Consider the following 21,210-nt stretch of genomic DNA (forward strand, 5'->3'; position numbering starts at 1 on the left):
TAATGCTTTACCAGTCCAGCACTCTGCATTATTATCTTTGTGTGCTGCACAAACTCACTGGTACCCAGGCCTGTGTGTTCCTTTTTATCCCATACACCTGCTTCCTCTCCCTCCCACATTCCTAACCCATACACCTCATGCCTCCAGAGAAAGGACTTGTCCAAAAACTAGAAAGTTTTTAATGTTGTTTGTGTGCATGTTAACAATTCAGTGCATATACAATTCAGTGATTTTTAATTGTATTTATGTCTGTCACTCTGTGAGAATACTGTCATTCATAATGTTTCAAGATCTTTGTCAACTATAAGGCTTGCAATTTTAAAAGTTATAAAACTGAATACTGCCTTTGTAATGTTTCAAGAACTTTTTCAGCTACAAGACTTGTAATTTTGCAAACTATAAAACTGTGGTTATTACTTTTGTTGGGTGAAAGTGGGTCATTCCAAGAGAGTTGTGTGTGATGTTTTCTTTGATTCACTTAGTAGTGTAATTAATTTTAACTAGCGTGTATGTTTCACGTTAAAGACAAATGAAATTAATATTATTTCTGATTGCAAAAAAGGACTTGTCATAAATATGCCCAATATTTCTCAAAATAACTTCAAACACATGGTAAACAGAGATATATGTCAACATGCTTATTTCTATAGTTATGAGTACAATTGTTTCATTTTACAGACCCATATGTAAAGATAGCACTGATGCAGAATGGAAAACGCCTCAAGAAAAAGAAGACAAGTATCAAGAAGTGTACATTAAACCCTTACTATAATGAATCATTTACTTTTGAGGTGCCATTTGAACAAATTCAGGTATGTACATCCTTTTTACACTAATGAATTTCAGTTTTAAATGACTCATGAAAAATTGTAGCAAATATGCAGTAACACCTAATAATTATTATTTCATTTGTGCACCGCTTTATGATTTTCATTTTTGTTCACTGTATATGTGAGTTACAAACCACTGAGAAAAGCTGTTATTGAAAATTGACCATTCACTTGTTTATTAATACCCACTGCATCTTGTGTGTGATAATGTGTAACTACTATCTTTGAGCAATTTCTTCACAGCTGTTACTCAACACCATAGATTGTAAGTGGAAGTTTATGGATTCATATAGTATTATCCAAGAAAAATGTTCTTTCCCAAAAAGCTAATGAAAGTAAATGTTAAAATTTGAAATTGCAGTAATGAGATGTATTAAGCAAGGTATTTCACCCTTTCATGGCCCGTGGTGGATATACTTCCCACTAAAAGTATTTCTTTACAGCTTTTGAGGGAATATGTGTTTGTATGTGTTCTGTATGCTCCTGGCATCTAGTGGCACTCCACTGCACTAACACTGTAGCAAATATACAGTAACACCTAATAATTATTATTTCATTTGTGCACAGCTTTATGATTTTCATTTTTGTTTACTATATATGTGAGTTACAAACCACTGTTGTGAAATATAGTCCTCAGGACTGTGGGAAGTATATATCCCAGCATATAATGGTGTTTTAATGGTTACTGGGAAGTATGGTTACCACCAAAATAGTTTCTGGAAGAGGCTTGGCAAGTATACTTACCACAAAATTGATCTGTCACCACCAACTTAGGGGTATTCCAAAGCTTTTGCGATGAGTCCTACAACCTCTGTCTATACCTGACATCATGTGATAGTACACTGCACCATGTGTATGAAAACTGCTACAACAACTAATTTCTGTTTGTCATGGGACCACTACTGTTGTCAGAGCATATTGCTTTGCTTCTTCAGTGTACATTATTGTGACCTGCATCAGATCATACCTTTATTGCATGATAAAGTTTCAAGGATTCTTTTCACTTTGCGTTATTTAATATCAGTGACAACTATTTTTTAATAAATTAAAAGAAAACATTAAATAAAAACCGAAAACACTGTTCATTATTTTTTACATGTAATGGCATCACATAACAGCTCACAAAAGGGAAGTGGGAAATCCATTTACATCATAGTTTTAATCCTTCACAAAGATGCTGTGGTGATATATGCACCACTGTAGTTTTTGGTCCTAAATCACAAAATTAAAGTTATCAAAAAATAAATATAGTCAGTTGATCACAATTCTAATAGGACAGCAAAAAAATTATCTTCACTAAGTTGCTACAAAAAATGCACCTGCAAAAGGGTAATCAGCTTAATCTAATGCAGCATTTCTAGTTGTCCGTTTTTTTTTATTTTTATTTATTTATTTTGTGTACACATGTATATATGTGTGTGTGTGTGGGGGGGGATATGCATTTCCTTTTTTTTCACCCCTGTTAGAGACTCCTATTACTGCTTAACACACATAATATGTGCTGAATCTCCGCATCCATGTCATGTAATTATCAGTATTATAGTATTTATTCACTCTTCATTGCCTGTATAGCTTATCGCAGCTAAGATAAGTGGTCATTGTAGCTCTATCACTGTATATCTTTCTCCATCTTTTGTTCCCCCAATTGGACTTCGAAAGGCAAAATTCCCTAGTACTGCAGATAGAACCACTTAAATGTAGTAAATTGTGACCCTACCTATCTGAAATACCATTTCAGTTGCACATGTCTCAAAGTGCCACACTGCACAGTCTTCCTGAATGTCAAAGGCTTTTCGAATACTTGATTTTACAAAAATTCCCTAAAAAATATGTGAGAGCATTGAAACACATAGGCTCATTGTTAACTGTTGCCCTTAAAATATTCGAAGCCTGTAAATTACCTTGATTGTTATAATGATTGAAGGGGAATAAGTTCTGAGTGTGCAGGTCATTATGTCGTCTTCTTGCATATTTGCTGTATTCTGTGATTAGTAAACAACTCTCTGCTAAAATTGTTTACACTTGTAACACAAAATGCTTGCAAGTCTTTGTTAATTTATAGTTTGTTTGTGAGGTAGCTTCATTTGCATATGACCATAGATCAAATCATGTATCTTTGAAATGTTCACAACAAATACCTTGGAGTGATTAAGTACCAAAAATTTCTACTTGCATATTTGCATAAATCATAACCTTCATTGCACGCTACGCCATCTATTAGGTTCACATAGTCATTTTTTGTGCTTTTAAGATCACAGCCTACTAACATTTTTTGAACTTATGTACCAGGATTCATGATTCCACACACTTCAACAGTGTTAAAAAACTGTTTTCTACTGTGTTTGCCATATCTCTCCCACGACTCTGCAAGAATAGAATATGTCCATGTTTTGTGACAGTTTTTTCTTGACAACATCCCCTTACTATTATTGGGATCATTGGGAGAGCCATCCATGACAAAACTTTTCTGTGTGATGTGCAAGATAAATGACATGAGGGAAATGCCCTCAGACTTCAGGAAGAATGTAATAATTCCAGTTCCAAGGAAGGCAGCTGCTGACAGATGTGGATACTACAAAACTGTTGTTGTTGTTGTCTTCAGTCCTGAGACTGGTTTGATGCAGCTCTCCATGCTACTCTATCCTGTGCAAGCTGCTTCATCTCCCAGTACCTACTGCAACCTACATCCTTCTGAATCTGCTTAGTGTACTCATCTCTCGGTCTCCCTCTACGATTTTTACCCTCCACGCTGCCCTCCAATGCTAAATTTGTGATCCCTTGATGCCTCAAAACATGTCCTACCAACCGATCCCTTCTTCTAGTCAAGTTGTGCCACAAACTTCTCTTCTCCCCAATCCTATTCAATACCTCCTCATTAGTTACGTGATCTATCCACCTTATCTTCAGTATTCTTCTGTAGCACCACATTTCGAAAGCTTCTATTCTCTTCTTGTCCAAACTAGTTATCGTCCATGTTTCACTTCCATACATGGCTACACTCCAAACAAATACTTTCAGAAACGACTTCCTGATGCATAAATCTATATTCGATGTTAACAAATTTCTCTTCTTCAGAAACGCTTTCCTGGCCATTGCCAGTCTACATTTTATATCCTCTCTACTTCGACCATCATCAGTTATTTTACTTCCTAAATAGCAAAACTCCTTTACTACTTTAAGTGTCTCATTTCCTAATCTAATTCCCTCAGCATCACCTGATTTAATTTGACTACATTCCATTATCCTCGTTTTGCTTTTGTTAATGTTCATCTTATATCCTCCTTTCAAGACACTGTCCATTCCGTTCAACTGCTCTTCCAAGTCCTTTGCGGTCTCTGACAGAATTACAATGTCATCGGCGAACCTCAAAGTTTTTACTTCGTCTCCATGAATTTTAATACCTACTCCAAATTTTTCATTTGTTTCCTTTACTGCTTGCTCAATATACAGATTGAATAACATCGGGGAGAGGCTACAACCCTGTCTCACTCCTTTCCCAACCACTGCTTCCCTTTCATGCCCCTCGACTCTTATGACTGCCATCTGGTTTCTGTACAGATTATAAATAGCCTTTCGCTCCCTGTATTTTACCCCTGCCACCTTTAGAATTTGAAAAAGAGTATTCCAGTCAACATTATCAAAAGCTTTCTCTAAGTCTACAAATGCTAGAAACGTAGGTTTGCCTTTTCTTAATCTTTCTTCTAAGATAAGTCGTAAGGTCAGTATTGCCTCACGTGTTCCAACATTTCTACGGAATCCAAACTGATCCTCCCCGAGGTCTGCATCTACCAGTTTTTCCATTCGTCTGTAAAGAATTCGCGTTAGTATTTTGCAGCCGTGGCTTATTAAACTGATAGTTCGGTAATTTTCACATCTGTCAGCACCTGCTTTCTTTGGGATTGGAATTATTATATTCTTCTTGAAGTCTGAGGGTATTTCGCCTGTCTCATACATCTTGCTCACCAGCTGGTAGAGTTTTGTCAGGACTGGTTGTCCCAAGGCCGTCAGTAGTTCTAATGGAATGTTGTCTACTCCGGGGGCCTTGTTTTGACTCAGGTCTTTCAGTGCTCTGTCAAACTCTTCACACAGTATCGTATCTCCCATTTCGTCTTCATCTACATCCTCTTCCATTTCCATAATATTGTCCTCAAGTACATCGCCCTTGTATAAACCTTCTATATACTCCTTCCACCTTTCTGCCTTCCCTTCTTTGCTTAGAACTGGGCTGCCATCTGAGCTCTTGATATTCATACACGTGGTTCTCTTCTCTCCAAAGGTCTCTTTAATTTTCCTGTAGGCAGTATCTATCTTTCCCCTAGTGAGATAAGCTTCTACATCCTACTACAAAACTATCAGTTTAATATGTCTTCATTGCAAAATAATGGCAAGAGTTATTTGCAGAATAATGTAAACACTGGAAGAAGCTGACCTTGGGGAAGATCAGTTTGCATTCTAGAGAAATTTAGGAATACACAAGGCAATGCTCACCTTACAAGTTATCTTACAAGATATGTTGAAGCAAGGCAAATCTGTGTTCATTGGATTTGTAGATTTTGAGTAAACTTTGTCAGTGTTGATTGGACAGTGCTCTCCAAAATTGAATGTAGTAGGGATAAAATGCTGGGAGTGACAGATTAGTTACAAGTTGTGTAGAAACTAGACTGCAGTTGGAAGAGTCAAAGCACATGAAAAAGAAGCAGTAGCTAATAAGGGAGTGAGTCAAAGCCTATCCCCAGTGTTATACATTGTGCAAGCAGTAAAGGAAACCAAGAGAAATTTGGAGCGAGAATTAAAAGTTCAGGGGGAAGAAATGAAAACTTTGAGGTTTGTCAATGACATTGTAATTCTGTCATAGACGGCAAAGGTCATGAAGTCTTGAAAGAACAGTTGAACAGAAGGATAGTATCACGGAAAAAATGTTATAAAGTAAAATCAACAAAAGTAAAACAGGTGATGGAATGTAGTTGAACTAAATCAGGCAATTCTGAATTAGATTAGAAGATGAAGAAAGAAAGTGTTAATGGAATATAGTTGAGTTAAAACAGGTGATTATGAGGAAAGTAGATTAGGAAATGAGGCACTACAATTAGTAGATGAATTTCACTATTTGAGCAGCAAAATAACAGATAATAGGTAAAATGAAGACTGAATGAAAAAAATGAAGACTGACAAAAGTAAGAAAATTATTTCTGTAAAAGAGGAATTAGTTAACAACTAATAGAAATGTTAAGTCTTAGTACACTGTATTGAAGGGATTTGCATGGGATGTAGCCTTTAATTAGTGTGAAACTTGGACAATAAGTAGTTCAGATGAGACAACAAAAGCTTTTGAAATGTGATGGTACAGAAGAACGCTGAAGAGTAGATGGGTAGAGCAAATAATTGAAATGAAATGAGCGTTTGGCGTCTTTGGCCGTCTTAGTGCAGGTCTTATTACATTCGACGCCACATTGGGTGACCTGCATGCTTGATGGGGATGAAATGATGATGAAGACAACACAACACCCAGTCTGACTGGAGAAAATCCCTGACCCAGCCAGGAATCAAACCCAGGCCCCTTAGGACGGCAGTCCATCACACCGACCATTCAGCTATCAGGCGGACAGTAAATAATTAATGAAGAGGCACTGAATCAAAGGAAACTGGAGGCACAATTTCACTAAGAAGGCAGTGGTTAATAGGACACATCCTGTGGCATCAAGGAATCATAAAATTTCAAGTGCAAGGAAGGTAGTATTGTACTGAAAACTCTCTGAGTCAATGTTTGGCTAGTATTATCATCAGCACTTATCTCTTGGTGTTCTGGTCTTATTGTTCCTTCTTGGTTTTGGTACATATTGTGTATTGCCCATTTTTTCCCTTCTAGCTTATATCTATATTTATGAGGATTTCTAACATTTTGCCCAATTATAATCATCATTGTCTAGGTTGACAAATCCTATGAGGGTGCCTACCTCTGTTATCAGGAGCAACATCAGACCTGCCTCTCTGGTGCCTTTATCTTTCCTAAAGCTGAACTGATCATCATGTAACAGATCATCAATTTTATTTCCCATTCTCCAGTATGTTATACATGTCTGCAACTTGGATGCATGGCCTTGTTCAGCTGATTGTGCAATAGATCTCACATTTATCTGCCCTACTTATGTTTGGGATTGCGTAGACAATATTTTTCCAAAAGTATGTTGGTATCTCTGCTGTCTCAAAGATTCTACATACTAATACCAACTTGAACAGTTGTCTGGTTGCCACTCCCCCCAGTTCCAAAGGAATGTATCTTTCCTTTCTGCCTTATTCGATCATAAGTCTTCCAAAGATATGTTAAGCTCTGATTATACTAGTAGAGCTGCATTTTCTAAATCAACTTACACTTCTTCTGTCACATCAGGAGACAGTTTCTTCCCGTGGTAGAGTCCTTCTTGGTATTCCTTCTACCTATCCGCTCTCTCCTTTTCCTTAACAGTGGAATTCATTTTGCACTCTTCATTATGATGCCTTTGCTTTGAATGTCACCAAAGGCTGTTTTGACTGTTCTGTATGCTGAAACTCACCTTCTGACAATCATTTCCTTCTCGATTTTCACACTTTTTCTCTAGGCATTGCATTTTAGCTTCTCTCCACTTTCTATGTATTTCACTCCCAAGTCAGTTATATTGATGCATTCTTGTTTTTTCCTGAACAGTTCTGTATTTTCTTCTTTCACTGTACAGTTAAATAAAAATCAATGTCATGTGACAAGGGCCCCTGTCGGGTAGGCCATTCGTCGGGTGTAAGCCTTTCGATTTGATGCCACTTCGGTGACTTGCGCATTGATGGGGATGAAATGATGATGATGAGGACAACACAGCACCCAGTCCCTGAGTGGACAAAATCTCTGACCCAGCCAGTAATTGAACCCTGGCCCTTAGGATTGACATTCTGTAACACTGACCACTCAGCTACATTGGGTGAACACTGTACAGTTGAAGTGTTCCTTCTGTTAGTAAAGTCTTTTTGCCGTTATCTCCTGTACCTATAGTTGTCTGCCCAATGTCAGTAATTGCCCTTTTTACAGATGTTCATCCTTTTTCAAGTGAACTGCTTCTGTCATAGCATTATTATAGTATCTACAATTTCAGAGAACTTCAAGTGCAAAGCATCATTCCTTAGTATTTAATATTTCACTTCTTGACACATTGGGTCTTTCTAACTATTTTCTTAAACCTCAATGTACTCTTCATGATTACTACATTGCGATATGAGCCTACATTTACTCATGGGTATGCCTTACAATCCAGCATCTCATATTGGAATCTCTTTATCACCATGATTTAATCCTATCTTCCCAGGTCTCCAGGCTTTTCCCATGTATACTTCCTTCTCTTATGAGATTTTTGAACAGTGTGTTTCTTATTACCAGCAAATATTTACTGTAGAATTGAAAAGTGTTTCTCCTCTCTCATTCCTGCAATTGAACCTGTGTTTCCCACTAACTCTGAGTTCCATTTTTTATTAGATTTTCATCTCTATTTACACACTGAGTTATAAGGATGAAAACAATTTTTGACAAAATAATTTAATTGGATGGATAAAAAATCTACTCACCAAGCAGTGGCCGAACACATACTTAGAAGAAAATTTTAATTAGGCAAGCTTTCAGAGCCAGTGGTTGCTCCTTTGGGCAGAAGGGTTGAAGGGGAAGGGAGAGGGATGAAGGAAAAGGACTGGTGAAGACTAGGGAAAGGGGTAGATTTTGAAAAAGTTACACAGAACCAAAGGTCAGTGGATACTTACCATATGGGATGAGAAGAGAAGACTGATTGTTGGGGACTGCATCAGATGCGATTGAAATCTCATCTGATGCAGTCCCCAATAATCATTCTTTCCTTCTCATCCCATCCAATAAGTGTCCCCTGACTTGCAGACCTGGATGGCTTTCCCGAAATCTACCCCTTTTCATAGACCTCTCTAGTCCTTTTCCTTCACCCCTCTTCCTTCCACTTCAGTCCTGCTGCCTGAACAAGGAACCACTGGCTCTAAAAGCTTGTCTAATTGAAACTTTCTTTTATGTGTGTGTTGTGTCACCACTTGGTGAGTAGATTTTTTATCTGTCCAATTAAATTACATACTGAGTTAACCATTCAGTATCCTCATATACTCTCTTTATCTCTTCATCTTCTACTTGTGTCATCACTGTGTATATGGAAGTTATCTGTCATGGTGTTGGCTTGCTTTTGATTTTGAAAAGGAAAGACCGCTTTAGCTAAAAGTCCTTTATTCATAGGCATTGCCATTTTCATTGCATTTTAGCTGCATCATCAGATGCAATAAAATCAAGTCATGCTCATATTAAAAAGGAGAATGGGATGACCCATTGTTCATGATCAGAAAATTTTCTGTATGTAGCGGATATCAAAAAAGAAAATCACGTAGAATGTTTCTGTGATACTATGAGTTCTCTTTTTTTATGTGAACATGACTTGGTTTAATTGCACCTGCTGATGCAGCTAAAATGCTGCAAAACTGATCCTGTCTATTCATTTAGGACTTGCAGCTAAAGTGGTCTTATCTTTCCAAAATGGTATATAAAAGCTGTGGCTGCCCTGACTTCAAAGTCTGCTGTGAACTCGCTTTTCAACCTGCTTCATACTCATAAGCAGTAAAGGTCACATCACAGTGTTCTGCTGCTGCTGATATTACCCCACATATATCAACCAGAAACCTGTATCTTCTTTCCATTTCATTTCACTGACTCCAATATATTTAGATTGAGCCTCAGTATCTTTCTTTTCTGATTTTCTGCTTTTCCTAACCCATTCACACTTCCTGACATTCTACAGTCCAACTCGTAGGGTATTACCTACCATTTTGCTGGTATTTAAATCATTTTACATGGCCACCTTCACCTTGGCAGTAAACTCCTGAAGATCTGAATATAGTTTTTATGTTAATTATTTTCCTTGCTACATTTAATTTGTTGCTGGATTCAAGACTGAAATTAGCATTACTTCTTTCTTAGCATCACTTTGTCTTTTCTGTACACCTCTTCCCATCTGCCATAAGGATGTTACAGTAGTTATTCTTGTAGAATTTACTGTAAGACACCTTTAAAATAATTTGTAATCACTACAGGTAAAGTGCATGTCAATTGATAACATTTTTCTTCTGTTTCCCTGCACATAAACAATTTGGTTCTGCTTTGAGTGAGCAATACTCATGAAAGCTATTTACAGTTATTATGTAGGCTATCATGAGATGCTTGAGTAAATAAGTTATTTTGCATTACTTTGGATACCAATTTTGATTCACAAATCTATAGTTCTGTGTAGTGACATGTATTATATTTTTTATGTCTCTGTCATTTAGCTCTCTACCGTGGGTTTGATAATGTGATCACTACAATGTTTGTAGTAGCTCACCTGTATTCCTATTTTCGTATTCATGATTTGAACTACTCCTTCATTACCCCTACTTGGTTTTGTGTTGATGATCCTGTACTCAGCTTACCACAAGTTCTGTTCTCCCTGCTACCACAGTTGACTAATTCCCTCTATATCTAACCTATTCATTTCTCTTTTTAAATTCTCTAACTTACCGATCTGATGAAGGAATGTAACCATTTTTGAAGGAATGCAACCATTTTCAACTATCCCATTGAAAGCCAGGTTTATTTATCTTGATAGTAGCATCCTTTTGCGTAGCCCCCTCCCAGGGATCCGAATCCACCACAGTATTACGAGTTCACATGTCCATCAGCTCTCCAGGTGATGAATGTATGATAAGATAAAAGGAAGTATTTTATTGTTAAGGGACACAATGAGGGACTCAGATTAAGAGGTAAGAAAAGAAACAGATGGAAAAACAGTAGAACATGAACCAGAGGAATGGAAAGAAAGGATTAGTCAGTCACTTGGCAGCATTTTGCATGGGCATAGTCAAATCATTACTAATATTTGGTTTAAGAATCATTGAAGATGGTTATATGTGTGGAAGAGAACTGGAGACTCTGTATGGTTTCACATAAATAATGTAACTCGTGTACAGAAATTTATAAACCAGATTTTAAATGGCAAAATCTTTCCAGGTACAAATGTGGATACTGATCATATTTTATTTATGAATGTTAAAACTGCATAAACTACAGAAAGTTAGGTAATTAGGAAGCTGTAACTTGTGTCTATTGAAAGAATCATTGGCTGTTAAGAGTTTTAAATGCAGCATTAGGTAACAATTGACTTAAACAGGGGAAAGGAATACAATGTAAGATGAGTGGCTGGTTCAGATAGATAAAGTGTTGAAAGGCACAAGGAAACAAGTAAGCAAAAAGATAGAGCCCAGTAGGAATCCTTGGGAACATAGAATATATTTATTGAATTTAAAGTACAACAGAAGAAAATATTAAAATGTTGCAATTGAAACAGGCAAAAGGAAGCACAATGTCTAAAAAAATTAGATTGACAGAAAGTGTGAAACAGTAAATCAAAAATGGCCACAAGAGAAGTGTAGAGTTGTTGAACCAAGCATAATAATGAGAAAGATAGACACTACCTATAACAAACTTGAAGAAATCTTTAAAGAGAAGAGAAGCATCTGTGTAAATATCAAGAGATCAGATGGCAAGCCATTAGGCTACTAAGGAAAGAAGAAGGCTTTCAATAATTAATATATAAAAAGTGCCATATGAAGGAAACAAACTTGAAGACAGTATTAAGGAAAGAGAAGAGGAAATAGATGAAGATGATTAACTTCTTCTAATATGGGCCCAGAGCATCAATAAATTGTTTAAATAACATCATTTTCAGTTTTAGCTGTAATTGTTTTCAATGCACTATTGCATTTTTGGTTGTGCACTGTTGTGAAGCGTAAGATTTAATGCCATATTATGGCATGGAGATAGGTTAAAAATAACATACTTGTAGGTCTGTGTCAGTCCCTGTGGTAATAGAATGAAAGACTGTTATCAATGACATAAGTGGAATTGTGTCATTTACATGCAGGTTGGACTCCATAGAAATAACAATGGCACATAATCTGAAACTGCAATAGTGCAAATGAAAAAATTACAACTAAAAGAAAAAAATGACGTTTAAAGATGAAGGTGGGGAATCACGCGTTACCCCATCACCGGCTACATGTGGGAACACGTGGGTTGGCCTTCAGACACGCACAGGGAGGAAAGAAAGAGAAAGGGAGGAACAAAGAAAAGGAAAAGGAGAAGAATCCTCAAACATCACCGAGGAGAAGAAGGTTGAGAGAAGAATCAAGGAAAAGAGAAGGACAAAGTAAGAACAGAGACTTTCCAGTACAGAGATAGAAGAAGAGAAACCACATCTTATAGTCACAAGCATCCATCTCCGGACATAGGCATGAAACATTCTCCCAAAAGGAGGGAGAAGGGGAGGGGGAAGGATCAGGGACAGGGAAGGATGTGGAAAAGGAAGATATGCAGCCCGGAAAGGAAAGAGAGCTGCACTAGCTCGGGATACCGTGCTTGCCACGCACGTATCCACAAGAGTTGTGGACCCCCTGTGGGGTGTTTCAACAGTGGAGACGTACACTCCATTGAAGAAAAAGAACAGTTTTTGATGTTTCTTGGCACAAAACATGTGAAGGATGAAGTAATTAGGGGCTATCCTAAATATTGTTTCGTGTGTGTATATATATATATATATATATATATATTAAAAATAAAGATTCCAAGACTTACCAAGCGGGAAAGCGCCGGCAGACAGGCACATGAACAAAACACACAAACACACACACAGAATTACAAGCTTTCGCAACTGGCAGTTGCTTCGTCAGGAAGGAAGGAAGGAGAGGGAAAAATGAAAGGGTGTGGGTTTTAAGGGAGAGGGTAAGGAGTCATTCCAATCCCGGGAGCGGAAAGACTTCCCTTAGGGGAAAAAAAGGACAGGTGTACACTCGCACACACACACACATATCCATCCGCACATACACAGACACAATATATATATATATATATATATATATAAAACAGAAAGAAACTTCCACATGGGAAAAATATATTAAAAACAAAGATTCCAAGACTTACCAAGCGGGAAAGCGCAGGCAGACAGGCACATGAACAAAACACATGTGTTTGTGTGTTTTGTTCATGTGCCTGTCTGCCGGCGCTTTCCCGCTTGGTAAGTCTTGGAATCTTTGTTTTTAATATATATATATATATATATATATATATATATATATAAAGATTCCAAGACTTACCAAGCGGGAAAGCGCCGGCAGACAGGCACATGAACAAAACACACAAACACACACACAGAATTACAAGCTTTCGCAACTGGCAGTTGCTTCGTCAGGAAGGAAGGAAGGAGAGGGAAAAATGAAAGGGTGTGGGTTTTAAGGGAGAGGGTAAGGAGTCATTCCAATCCCGGGAGCTTTGCCTTTAAATATGTCTGCTTGTGTCTGTGTATGTGCGGATGGATATGTGTGTGTGTGTGTGCGAGTGTATACCTGTCCTTTTTTTTCCCCTAAGGGAAGTCTTTCCGCTCCCGGGATTGGAATGACTCCTTACCCTCTCCCTTAAAACCCACACCCTTTCATTTTTCCCTCTCCTTCCTTCCTTCCTGACGAAGCAACTGCCAGTTGCGAAAGCTTGTAATTCTGTGTGTGTGTTTGTGTGTTTTGTTCATGTGCCTGTCTGCCGGCGCTTTCCCGCTTGGTAAGTCTTGGAATCTTTATTTTTAATATATTTTTCCCATGTGGAAGTTTCTTTCTGTTTTATATATATATATATATATATATATATTCTCTCAAGTAAGTATAAGTTGATGTTTTGAAATCTTTGGATGACATTTTTCTTACTCTTTCAGTTCCCAGTATTGTGGAGAATTTAATGTATGATCTTTGTTTAGAATGTCCACTGTCAATTTTGCTTTGGTCATTAGTAAACACTATTACCATTGCTATTTCCTTAAGGCTTTATTACATTCAGGCTTTTGGCATTTAGACACCAAACTCCGCAGCTAAGGCACTTAGAAAACACCCAGTATTGCCATCGACATTTAAACAATTAAAATCTCTGATTATCATCTTGTAGTGGGATTTTCTCTGATTTGTCAGTTTCTGTAATTCTTCACAGATGTTGAATTTTCTGCTTTGGAGAGTACTCAAGGAGCCATCTGTATTTACTTGCTAAACAACATTCAACAGCCAAGATCACACAAAATATTTCTTTATTTAAGACAAGCAGTTTCGACAGAATTCGCTGTCAGCTTCATATCTAAAAAATCTTTCGTTGTGAAACATGTTCATTTTATCCACTTGACAACTTGATGATGTGAGGGTCCATGTAAAATGAACACATTTCACAACAAAAAAGATTTTTAAGACCTGAAGATGACACCAAAATCTGTCAAAGCTGGTTGTCTTAAATAAAGAAATATTTTATGCGATCTTTACATCTACATCTACATTTACATCTACATGGATACTCTGCATATCACATTTAAGTGCCTGGCGGAGGGTTAATCTCAATTCTTTATTATTCCAATCTTGTGTAGCGCGCGGAAAGAACGAACACCTATATCTTTCCATACGAGCTCTAATTCCCCTTATTTTATTATGGTGATTGTTTCTCCCTACGTAGGTCGGTGTCAACAAAATATTTTCGCATTCAGAGGAGAAAGTTGGTGATTGGAATTTCGTGAGAAGATTCTGTTGCAACGAAAAATGCTTTTCTTTTAATGATGTAAAGCCCAAATCCTGTATCATTTCTGTGATATTCTCTCCCATTTTTCAAGATAATACAAAATGTGCTGCCCTTCTTTGAATTTTTTCGATATACTCCGTCAGTCCTATCTGGTAAGGATCCCACACCCTGCAGCAGTATTCTAAAAGAGGACGGACAAGTGTAGTGCAGGCAGTCTCCTTAGTAGAACTGTTACATTTTCCAAGTGTCTTTTCAATAAAACACAGTCTTTGATTAGCCTTCCCCACAACATTTTCTATGTGTTCCTTCCAATTTAAGTTGTTGTAATTGTAATACCTAGGTATTTAGTTGAATTTATGGTTTTTAGATTAGACTGCTTTATTGTGTAACCAAAGTGTAACGAATTCCTTTTAGCACTCATGTGGATGACCTCACGCTTTTCGTTATTTAGGGTCAGCTGCCAGTTTCCCCACCATTCACATGTTGTTGTTGTGGTCTTCAGTCCAGAGACTGGTTTGATGCAGCTCTCCATGCTACTCTAACCTGTGCAAGCTTCTTCATCTCCCAGTACCTACTGCAACCTACATCCTTCTGAATCTGCTTAGTGTAGTCATCTCTTGGTCTCCCTCTACGATTTTTACCCTCCACACTGCCCTCCAATACTAAATTGGTGATCCCTTGATGCCTCAGAACATGTCCTACCAACCGATCCCTTCTTCTGGTCAAGTTGTGCCACAAACTTCTCTTATCCCCAATCCGATTCAATACTTCCTCATTAGTTATGTGATCTACCCATCTAATCTTCAGCATTCTTCTGTAGCACCACATTCCAAAAGCTTCTATTCTCTTCTTGTCTAAACTGTTTATCGTCCACGTTTCACTTCCATACACGGCTACACTCCATACAAATACTTTCAGAAACGACTTCCAGACACTTAAATCTGTATTTGATGTTAACAAATTTCTCTTCTTCAGAAACGCTTTGCTTGCCATTCCCAGTCTACATTTTATATCATCTCTACTTGCATCATCATCAGTTATTTTGCTCCCCAAATAGCAAAACTCGTTTACTACTTTAAGTGTCTGATTCCCTAATCTAGTTCCCACAGCATCACGCGATTTAATAAGACCACATTCCATTATCCTCGTTTTGCTTTTGCTGATGTTCATCTTATATCCTTCTTTCAAGACACTATCCATTCCGTTCAGTTGCTCTTCCAGGTCCTTTGCTGTCAGCAAACCTCAAAGTTTTTATTTCTTCTCCATGGAATTTAATTTCCTTTACTGCTTGCTCAATATACAGATTGAATAACATCAGGGATGGGCTACAATCCTGTCTCACTCCCTTCCTAACCACTGCTTCCCTTTCATGCCCCTCGACTCTCATAACTGCCATTTGGTTTCTGTACAAATTGTAAATAGTCTTTTGTTCCCTGTATTTTACTGCTGCCACCTTCAGAATTTGAAAGAGAGTATTCTAGTCAACATTGTCAAAAGCTTTCTCTAACTCTACAAATACTAGAAACATAGGTTTTCCTTTACTTAATCTATGTTCTAAGATAAGTCGTAGGGCCAGTATTGCCTCACGTGTTACAACATTTCTATGGAATCCAAACTGATCTCCCCCAAGGTCGGCTTCTACCAGTTTTTCCATTCATGTATAAAGAAATCGTGTTAGTATTTTGCAGCCATGGCTTATTAAACTGATAGTTTGGTAATTTTCACAACTGTCAACACCTGCTTCATTTGGAATTGGAATTATTATATTCTTCTTGAAGTCTGAAGGTATTTCGCCTGTCTCATACATCTTTCTCACTAGATTGTAGAGTTTTGTTAGGCCTGGCTTTGCCAAGGCTGTCAGTAGTTCTAATGGAATATTGTCTACTCCCGGGGCCTTATTTCAACTTAGGTCTTCCAGAGCTCTGTCAAACTCTTCATGCAGTATCAAATCTCCTATTTCATCTTCATCTACATTCTCCTCCATTTCTATAATATTTTCCTCAACAACATTGCCCTTGTAATAGACCCTCTATATACTCCTTCCACCTTTCTGCTTTCCCTTCTTTGCTTAGAACTGGGTTTCCATCTGAGCTCTTGATGTTCATACAAGTGGTTCTCTTATCTCCAAAGGTCTCTTTAATTTTCCTGTAGGCAGTATCTATCTTACCCCTAGTGAGATAAGCCTCTACATCCTTACATTTGTTCTCTTGCCACCCCTGCTTAGCCATTTTGCACTTCCTGTCGATCTCATTTTTGAGACGTTCGTATTCCTTTCTGCTTGCTTCATTTACTGCATTTTTGTATTTTCTCCTTTCATCAATAAAATTCAATATCTGTTCTGTTACCCCAAGGATTTCTATTAGCCCTCGTCTTTTTATCTACTTGATCCTCCGCTACCTTCACTATTTCAACTTTCAAAGCACTCCATTCTTCTTCTATTGTATTTCTTTCCCCCCATTCATGTCCTTCATTCCCTAATGCTCTCCCTGAAGCTCTCTACAACCTTTGGTTCTTTCAGTTTATCCAGATCCCATCTCCTCAAATTCTCACCTTTTTGCAGTTTCTTCAGTTTTAATCTACAGTTCATAACCAATAGATTGTGGTCAGAGTCCACATCTGCCCCTGGAAATGTCTTACAATTTAAAACCTGGTTCCTAAATCTCTGTCTTACCATTAGATAATCTATCTGATACCTTCTAGTATCTCCAGGCTTCTTACATGTATACAACCTTCTTTTATGATTCTTGAACCAAGTGTTAGCTATGATTAAGTTATGCTCTGTGCAAAATTCTACCAGGCGGCTTCCTCTTTCATTCCTTACTCCCATTCCATATTCAACTACTACATTTCCTTCTCTTCCTTTTCCTACTATCAACTTCCAGTCACCCATGACTATTAAATTTTCGCCTCCCTTCATTATTTGAATAATTTCTTTTATCTCTTCATATATTTAATCAATCTCTTCATCATCTGCGGAGCTAGGCTTACCCACATTACTATTTTCCTGTTCATTATAAAAGCTACTCCTGCATTACCCCTATTTGATTTTGTATTTATAACCTTGTATTCACCTGACCAGAAGTCTTGTTCCTCCTGCCACCGAGCTTCACTAATTGCCACAATATCTAAATTTAACCTATCAATTTCCCTTTTTAAATTTTCTAACCTACCTGCCTGATTAAGAGATCTGACATTTGACACTCCGATTTGTAGAACGCCATTTTTCTTTCTCCTGATAACAACGTCCTCCTGAGTATTCCCCGCCCGGAGATCCAAATGGGGGACTATTTTACCTCCAGAATATTTTACCCAAGAGGACGCCATCATCATTTAACCGTAAAGTAAAGCTGCATCCCCTTGGGAAAAATTTCGGGTGTAGTTTCCCCTTGCTTTCAGCCGTGAGCAGTACCAGCACAGCAAGGCCATTTTGGTTTGTGTTACAAGGCCAGATCAGTCAATCATCCAGACTTTTGCCCCTGCAACTACTGAAAAGGCTGCTGCCCCTCTTCAGGAATCACATGTTTGTCTGTGGAGCTAGTTTACATATAAACTTGTACTAATGTGGTAGGCAAAGGCTTTGTATCTATCTTGGCCACAATATATCTTTCCTAAATCGTTTTGCAATTTGTTTTGATCTTCTGATGACTTTATTAGTTGATAAATGACAGCGTCATCTACAAAAAACCAAAGATGGCTGCTAAGATTGTCTCTCAAATCATTTATATACATAAGGCACAGCAAAGGACATAAAACACTACCTTGGGGAATGCCAGAAATTACTTCTGTTTTACTCGATGACTTTCTGTCAATTACTACGAACTGTGACCTCTCTGACAGGAAATCACAAATATAGTTACATAACTGAGACGATATTCCATAAGAACGCAATTTCACTACAAGCCACTTGTGTGGTTCAGTGTCAAAAGCCTTCCAGAAATCCAGAAATACAGAATCGGTCTGAAATCCCTTGTCAGTAGTACTCAACACTTCATGTGAAAAAGAGCTAGTTGCATTTCACAGGAACGACGTTTTCTAAACCCATGTTGACTGTGTGTCAATAGACAGTTTTGTTTGAGGTAATTCATAATGTTTGAACACAATATATGTTTGAAAATCATGCTGCACATCGACATTTACGATATGGGCCTGTAATTTAGTGGATTACTCCTGCTACCTTTCTTGAATATTGGTGTGACCTGTGCAGCTTTCCAGTCTTTGGGTACAGATCTTTTGTTGAGCAAATGATTGTTAAGTATGGAGCTAATGCATCAGCATACTCCGAAAGGGACCTAATTGGTATACAGTCTGGACCAGAAGACTTGCTTTTATTAAGTGTCTTAAGTTGCTTCTCTACTATGAAGATATTTACTTGTACTTTACTCATGCTGGCAGCTGTTCTCAATTCAAATTCTGGAATATTTACTTTGTCTTCTTTTGTGAAGGCATTTCGGAAGGCTGTGTTTAGTAACTCTGCTTTGGCAGCACTGTCTTTGATATTATCTCCATTGCTATCACGTAGAAAAGGCATTGATTGTTTCTTGCTGCTAACATACTTCACATACTGCCAGAATCTCTTTGGATTTTCTGCCGGGTTTCGAGACAAAGTTTCGTTGTGGAAACTGTTATAAGTATCTCGCATTGAAATCCACTCTATATTTTGAGCTTCTGTAAAAGATCGTCAATCTTGGGGATTTTGCATCTTTTTAAACTTAGCATGTTTATTTCATTGTTTCTGTAACAGTGTTGTAACCTGTTTTGTGTACCAAGGAGGATAAGCTCCGTTTGTTAATTTATTTGGTAAAAATCTCTCAATTGCTATCAATACTATTTCTTTGAATTCAAGCCACATCTGGTCTACACTTATATTGTTAATTTTGAATGGGTGGAGATTGTCTTTCAGGGAAGACGTCAAGTGAAATTTTATCTGCTTTTATGAATAGGTATATTTTTCGCTTATTTTTGAAGGATTTGGGGAATACAACGTTCAGTCTCGCTGCCACAACCCTGTGTTCACTAATCCCTGTATCGGTTTTGATGCTCGTTATTAACTCAGGATTATTTTTTGCTAAGAAGTCAACTGTGTTTTCACTACCGTTTACTATTTGTGTTGGCTCAGGAACTAACTTCTCGAAATAATTAACAGAGAATGCATTCAGCACAATTTCGCATATTTTATTTGTACGTCCGGAATTAAACATGGATTTTCGCCAACATATCGAGGGTAAATTAAAGTCACCACCAACTATTATTGTATGAGTCAGGTACGTGTTTGAAATCAAAGTCAAGTTTTCTTTGACCCTTTCAGCAAGTGTATCACCCGAATTTTTTTTGGGAGGTCGGTGGAAGGAGCCTATTATTATTTTATTCCAGTTGCCAACAATGACCTCTGCCCATACTAACTCACAGGAAGTATCTACTTCAATTTTGCAACAAGTTAAACTACTTCTAACAGCAACAAACACGCCACCACCAACTGTGTTTAGCGTATCCTTTCGAAACACCATTAGGTTCCTCGCAAAAATTTTGGCTGAGCTTATATCTGTCTTTAGCCAGCTTTCAGTGCCTATAACAATTTGAGCATCAGTGCATTATATTAGCACTTGATGCTCTAGTACTTTCCCAACACAGCTATGATAATTTACAGATGTTATACCAGTGTTCCTGTATCTATGTTCTTTCTGTGTTCGGGCTGCACCCTTTGTGACTGAAGCCCTTCTTGTGTTTTCCCAAGACCCTCTAACCTAAAAAAACCGCCCAGTGCATGCCACTCAGCCCCTGCTACCCATGTAGCTGCCTCCTGTGTATAGTGGACACTTGACCTATTCAGCGGAACCCGAAACCCAACCACCCTTTGGCCCAAGTCAAGGAATCTGCAGCCTACACGGTTGCAGAACTGTCTGAGCCTCTGATTCAGACCCTCCACTCAGCTCTGCACCAGAGGTCCGCAGTCGGTCCTGTTGACTATGTTGCACATGGTCAGCCTTACCACTTCTGTTAGCCACTCGAAGCCAGAGAGAATCTCTTCTGATCCAAAGTTACACACATCATTGGTACCAATGTGAGCAACCAACTGACCAGCTGCAGTTAGCTGCACCCTGTGCTCTTCATGGCATCCAGAAGGTCCCTTTCCACATCTGGATTGACTCCTCCTGGTATGCACACAGAGTGCACATTGGATTTCTTTCCCTTCTTGTCAGCCAAGTCCCTAAGGGGCCCCATAACGCGCCTAACGTTGGAGCTCCCAACTACCAGTAATCCCACCCTCCGTGACTGCCCAGATCTTGCAGGGTGAGTGGTTTCCTCTGAAACAGGACAGGCGACAGCATCTGGCTCAGCAGTTGAATGTTTCTTAGCTTTATAGAAGTCTTCTATCTCATCAGAATGTGAACATCTTGGTACATAGACTTCAAATTATTTTCATGGAATACATGTTAGTTATTTTTATTCTGTCTGAGAGTCTTTGATATCAGGAATACTGTTTAAATTTTTATATGGTACTAACTTTATATTTCATTTCAATTTTCAGAAAGTGCAGCTGGTGATAACTGTGGTGGATTATGATCGTATTGGTACCTCGGAACCCATTGGTAAGGTTGTTCTTGGGTACAATGCCAGTGGCACTGAACTTCGTCACTGGTCTGACATGCTTGCATCTCCAAGGCGCCCCATTGCACAGTGGCATACTCTCAAGGATCCCGATGATGACAAGAAGGATTAAGGAGGTAGGCA

At 38.1% G+C, this 21,210-nt stretch overlaps 1 protein-coding gene across 6 annotated transcripts in view; it reads left to right on the forward strand.

Annotated features, from left to right (window-relative positions):
* The window catches only part of LOC126278032 (synaptotagmin 1-like), a 942,194-nt gene that overhangs the window by 892,653 nt on the left and 28,331 nt on the right, over positions 1–21,210 (forward strand). For all 6 annotated transcript variants that reach the window (XM_049977766.1, XM_049977768.1, XM_049977767.1 and 3 more), the window contains 2 exons: positions 679–812; positions 21,008–21,203. In XM_049977766.1, coding sequence (XP_049833723.1) covers positions 679–812; positions 21,008–21,199 — 326 coding nt within the window. In that variant the 3' untranslated portion in view covers positions 21,200–21,203. The remainder of the gene's footprint in view (positions 1–678; positions 813–21,007; positions 21,204–21,210) is intronic.

Source organism: Schistocerca gregaria, chromosome 6 (genome assembly GCF_023897955.1).
Source record: "Schistocerca gregaria isolate iqSchGreg1 chromosome 6, iqSchGreg1.2, whole genome shotgun sequence".
Taxonomy (NCBI): Eukaryota; Metazoa; Arthropoda; class Insecta; order Orthoptera; family Acrididae; genus Schistocerca; species Schistocerca gregaria.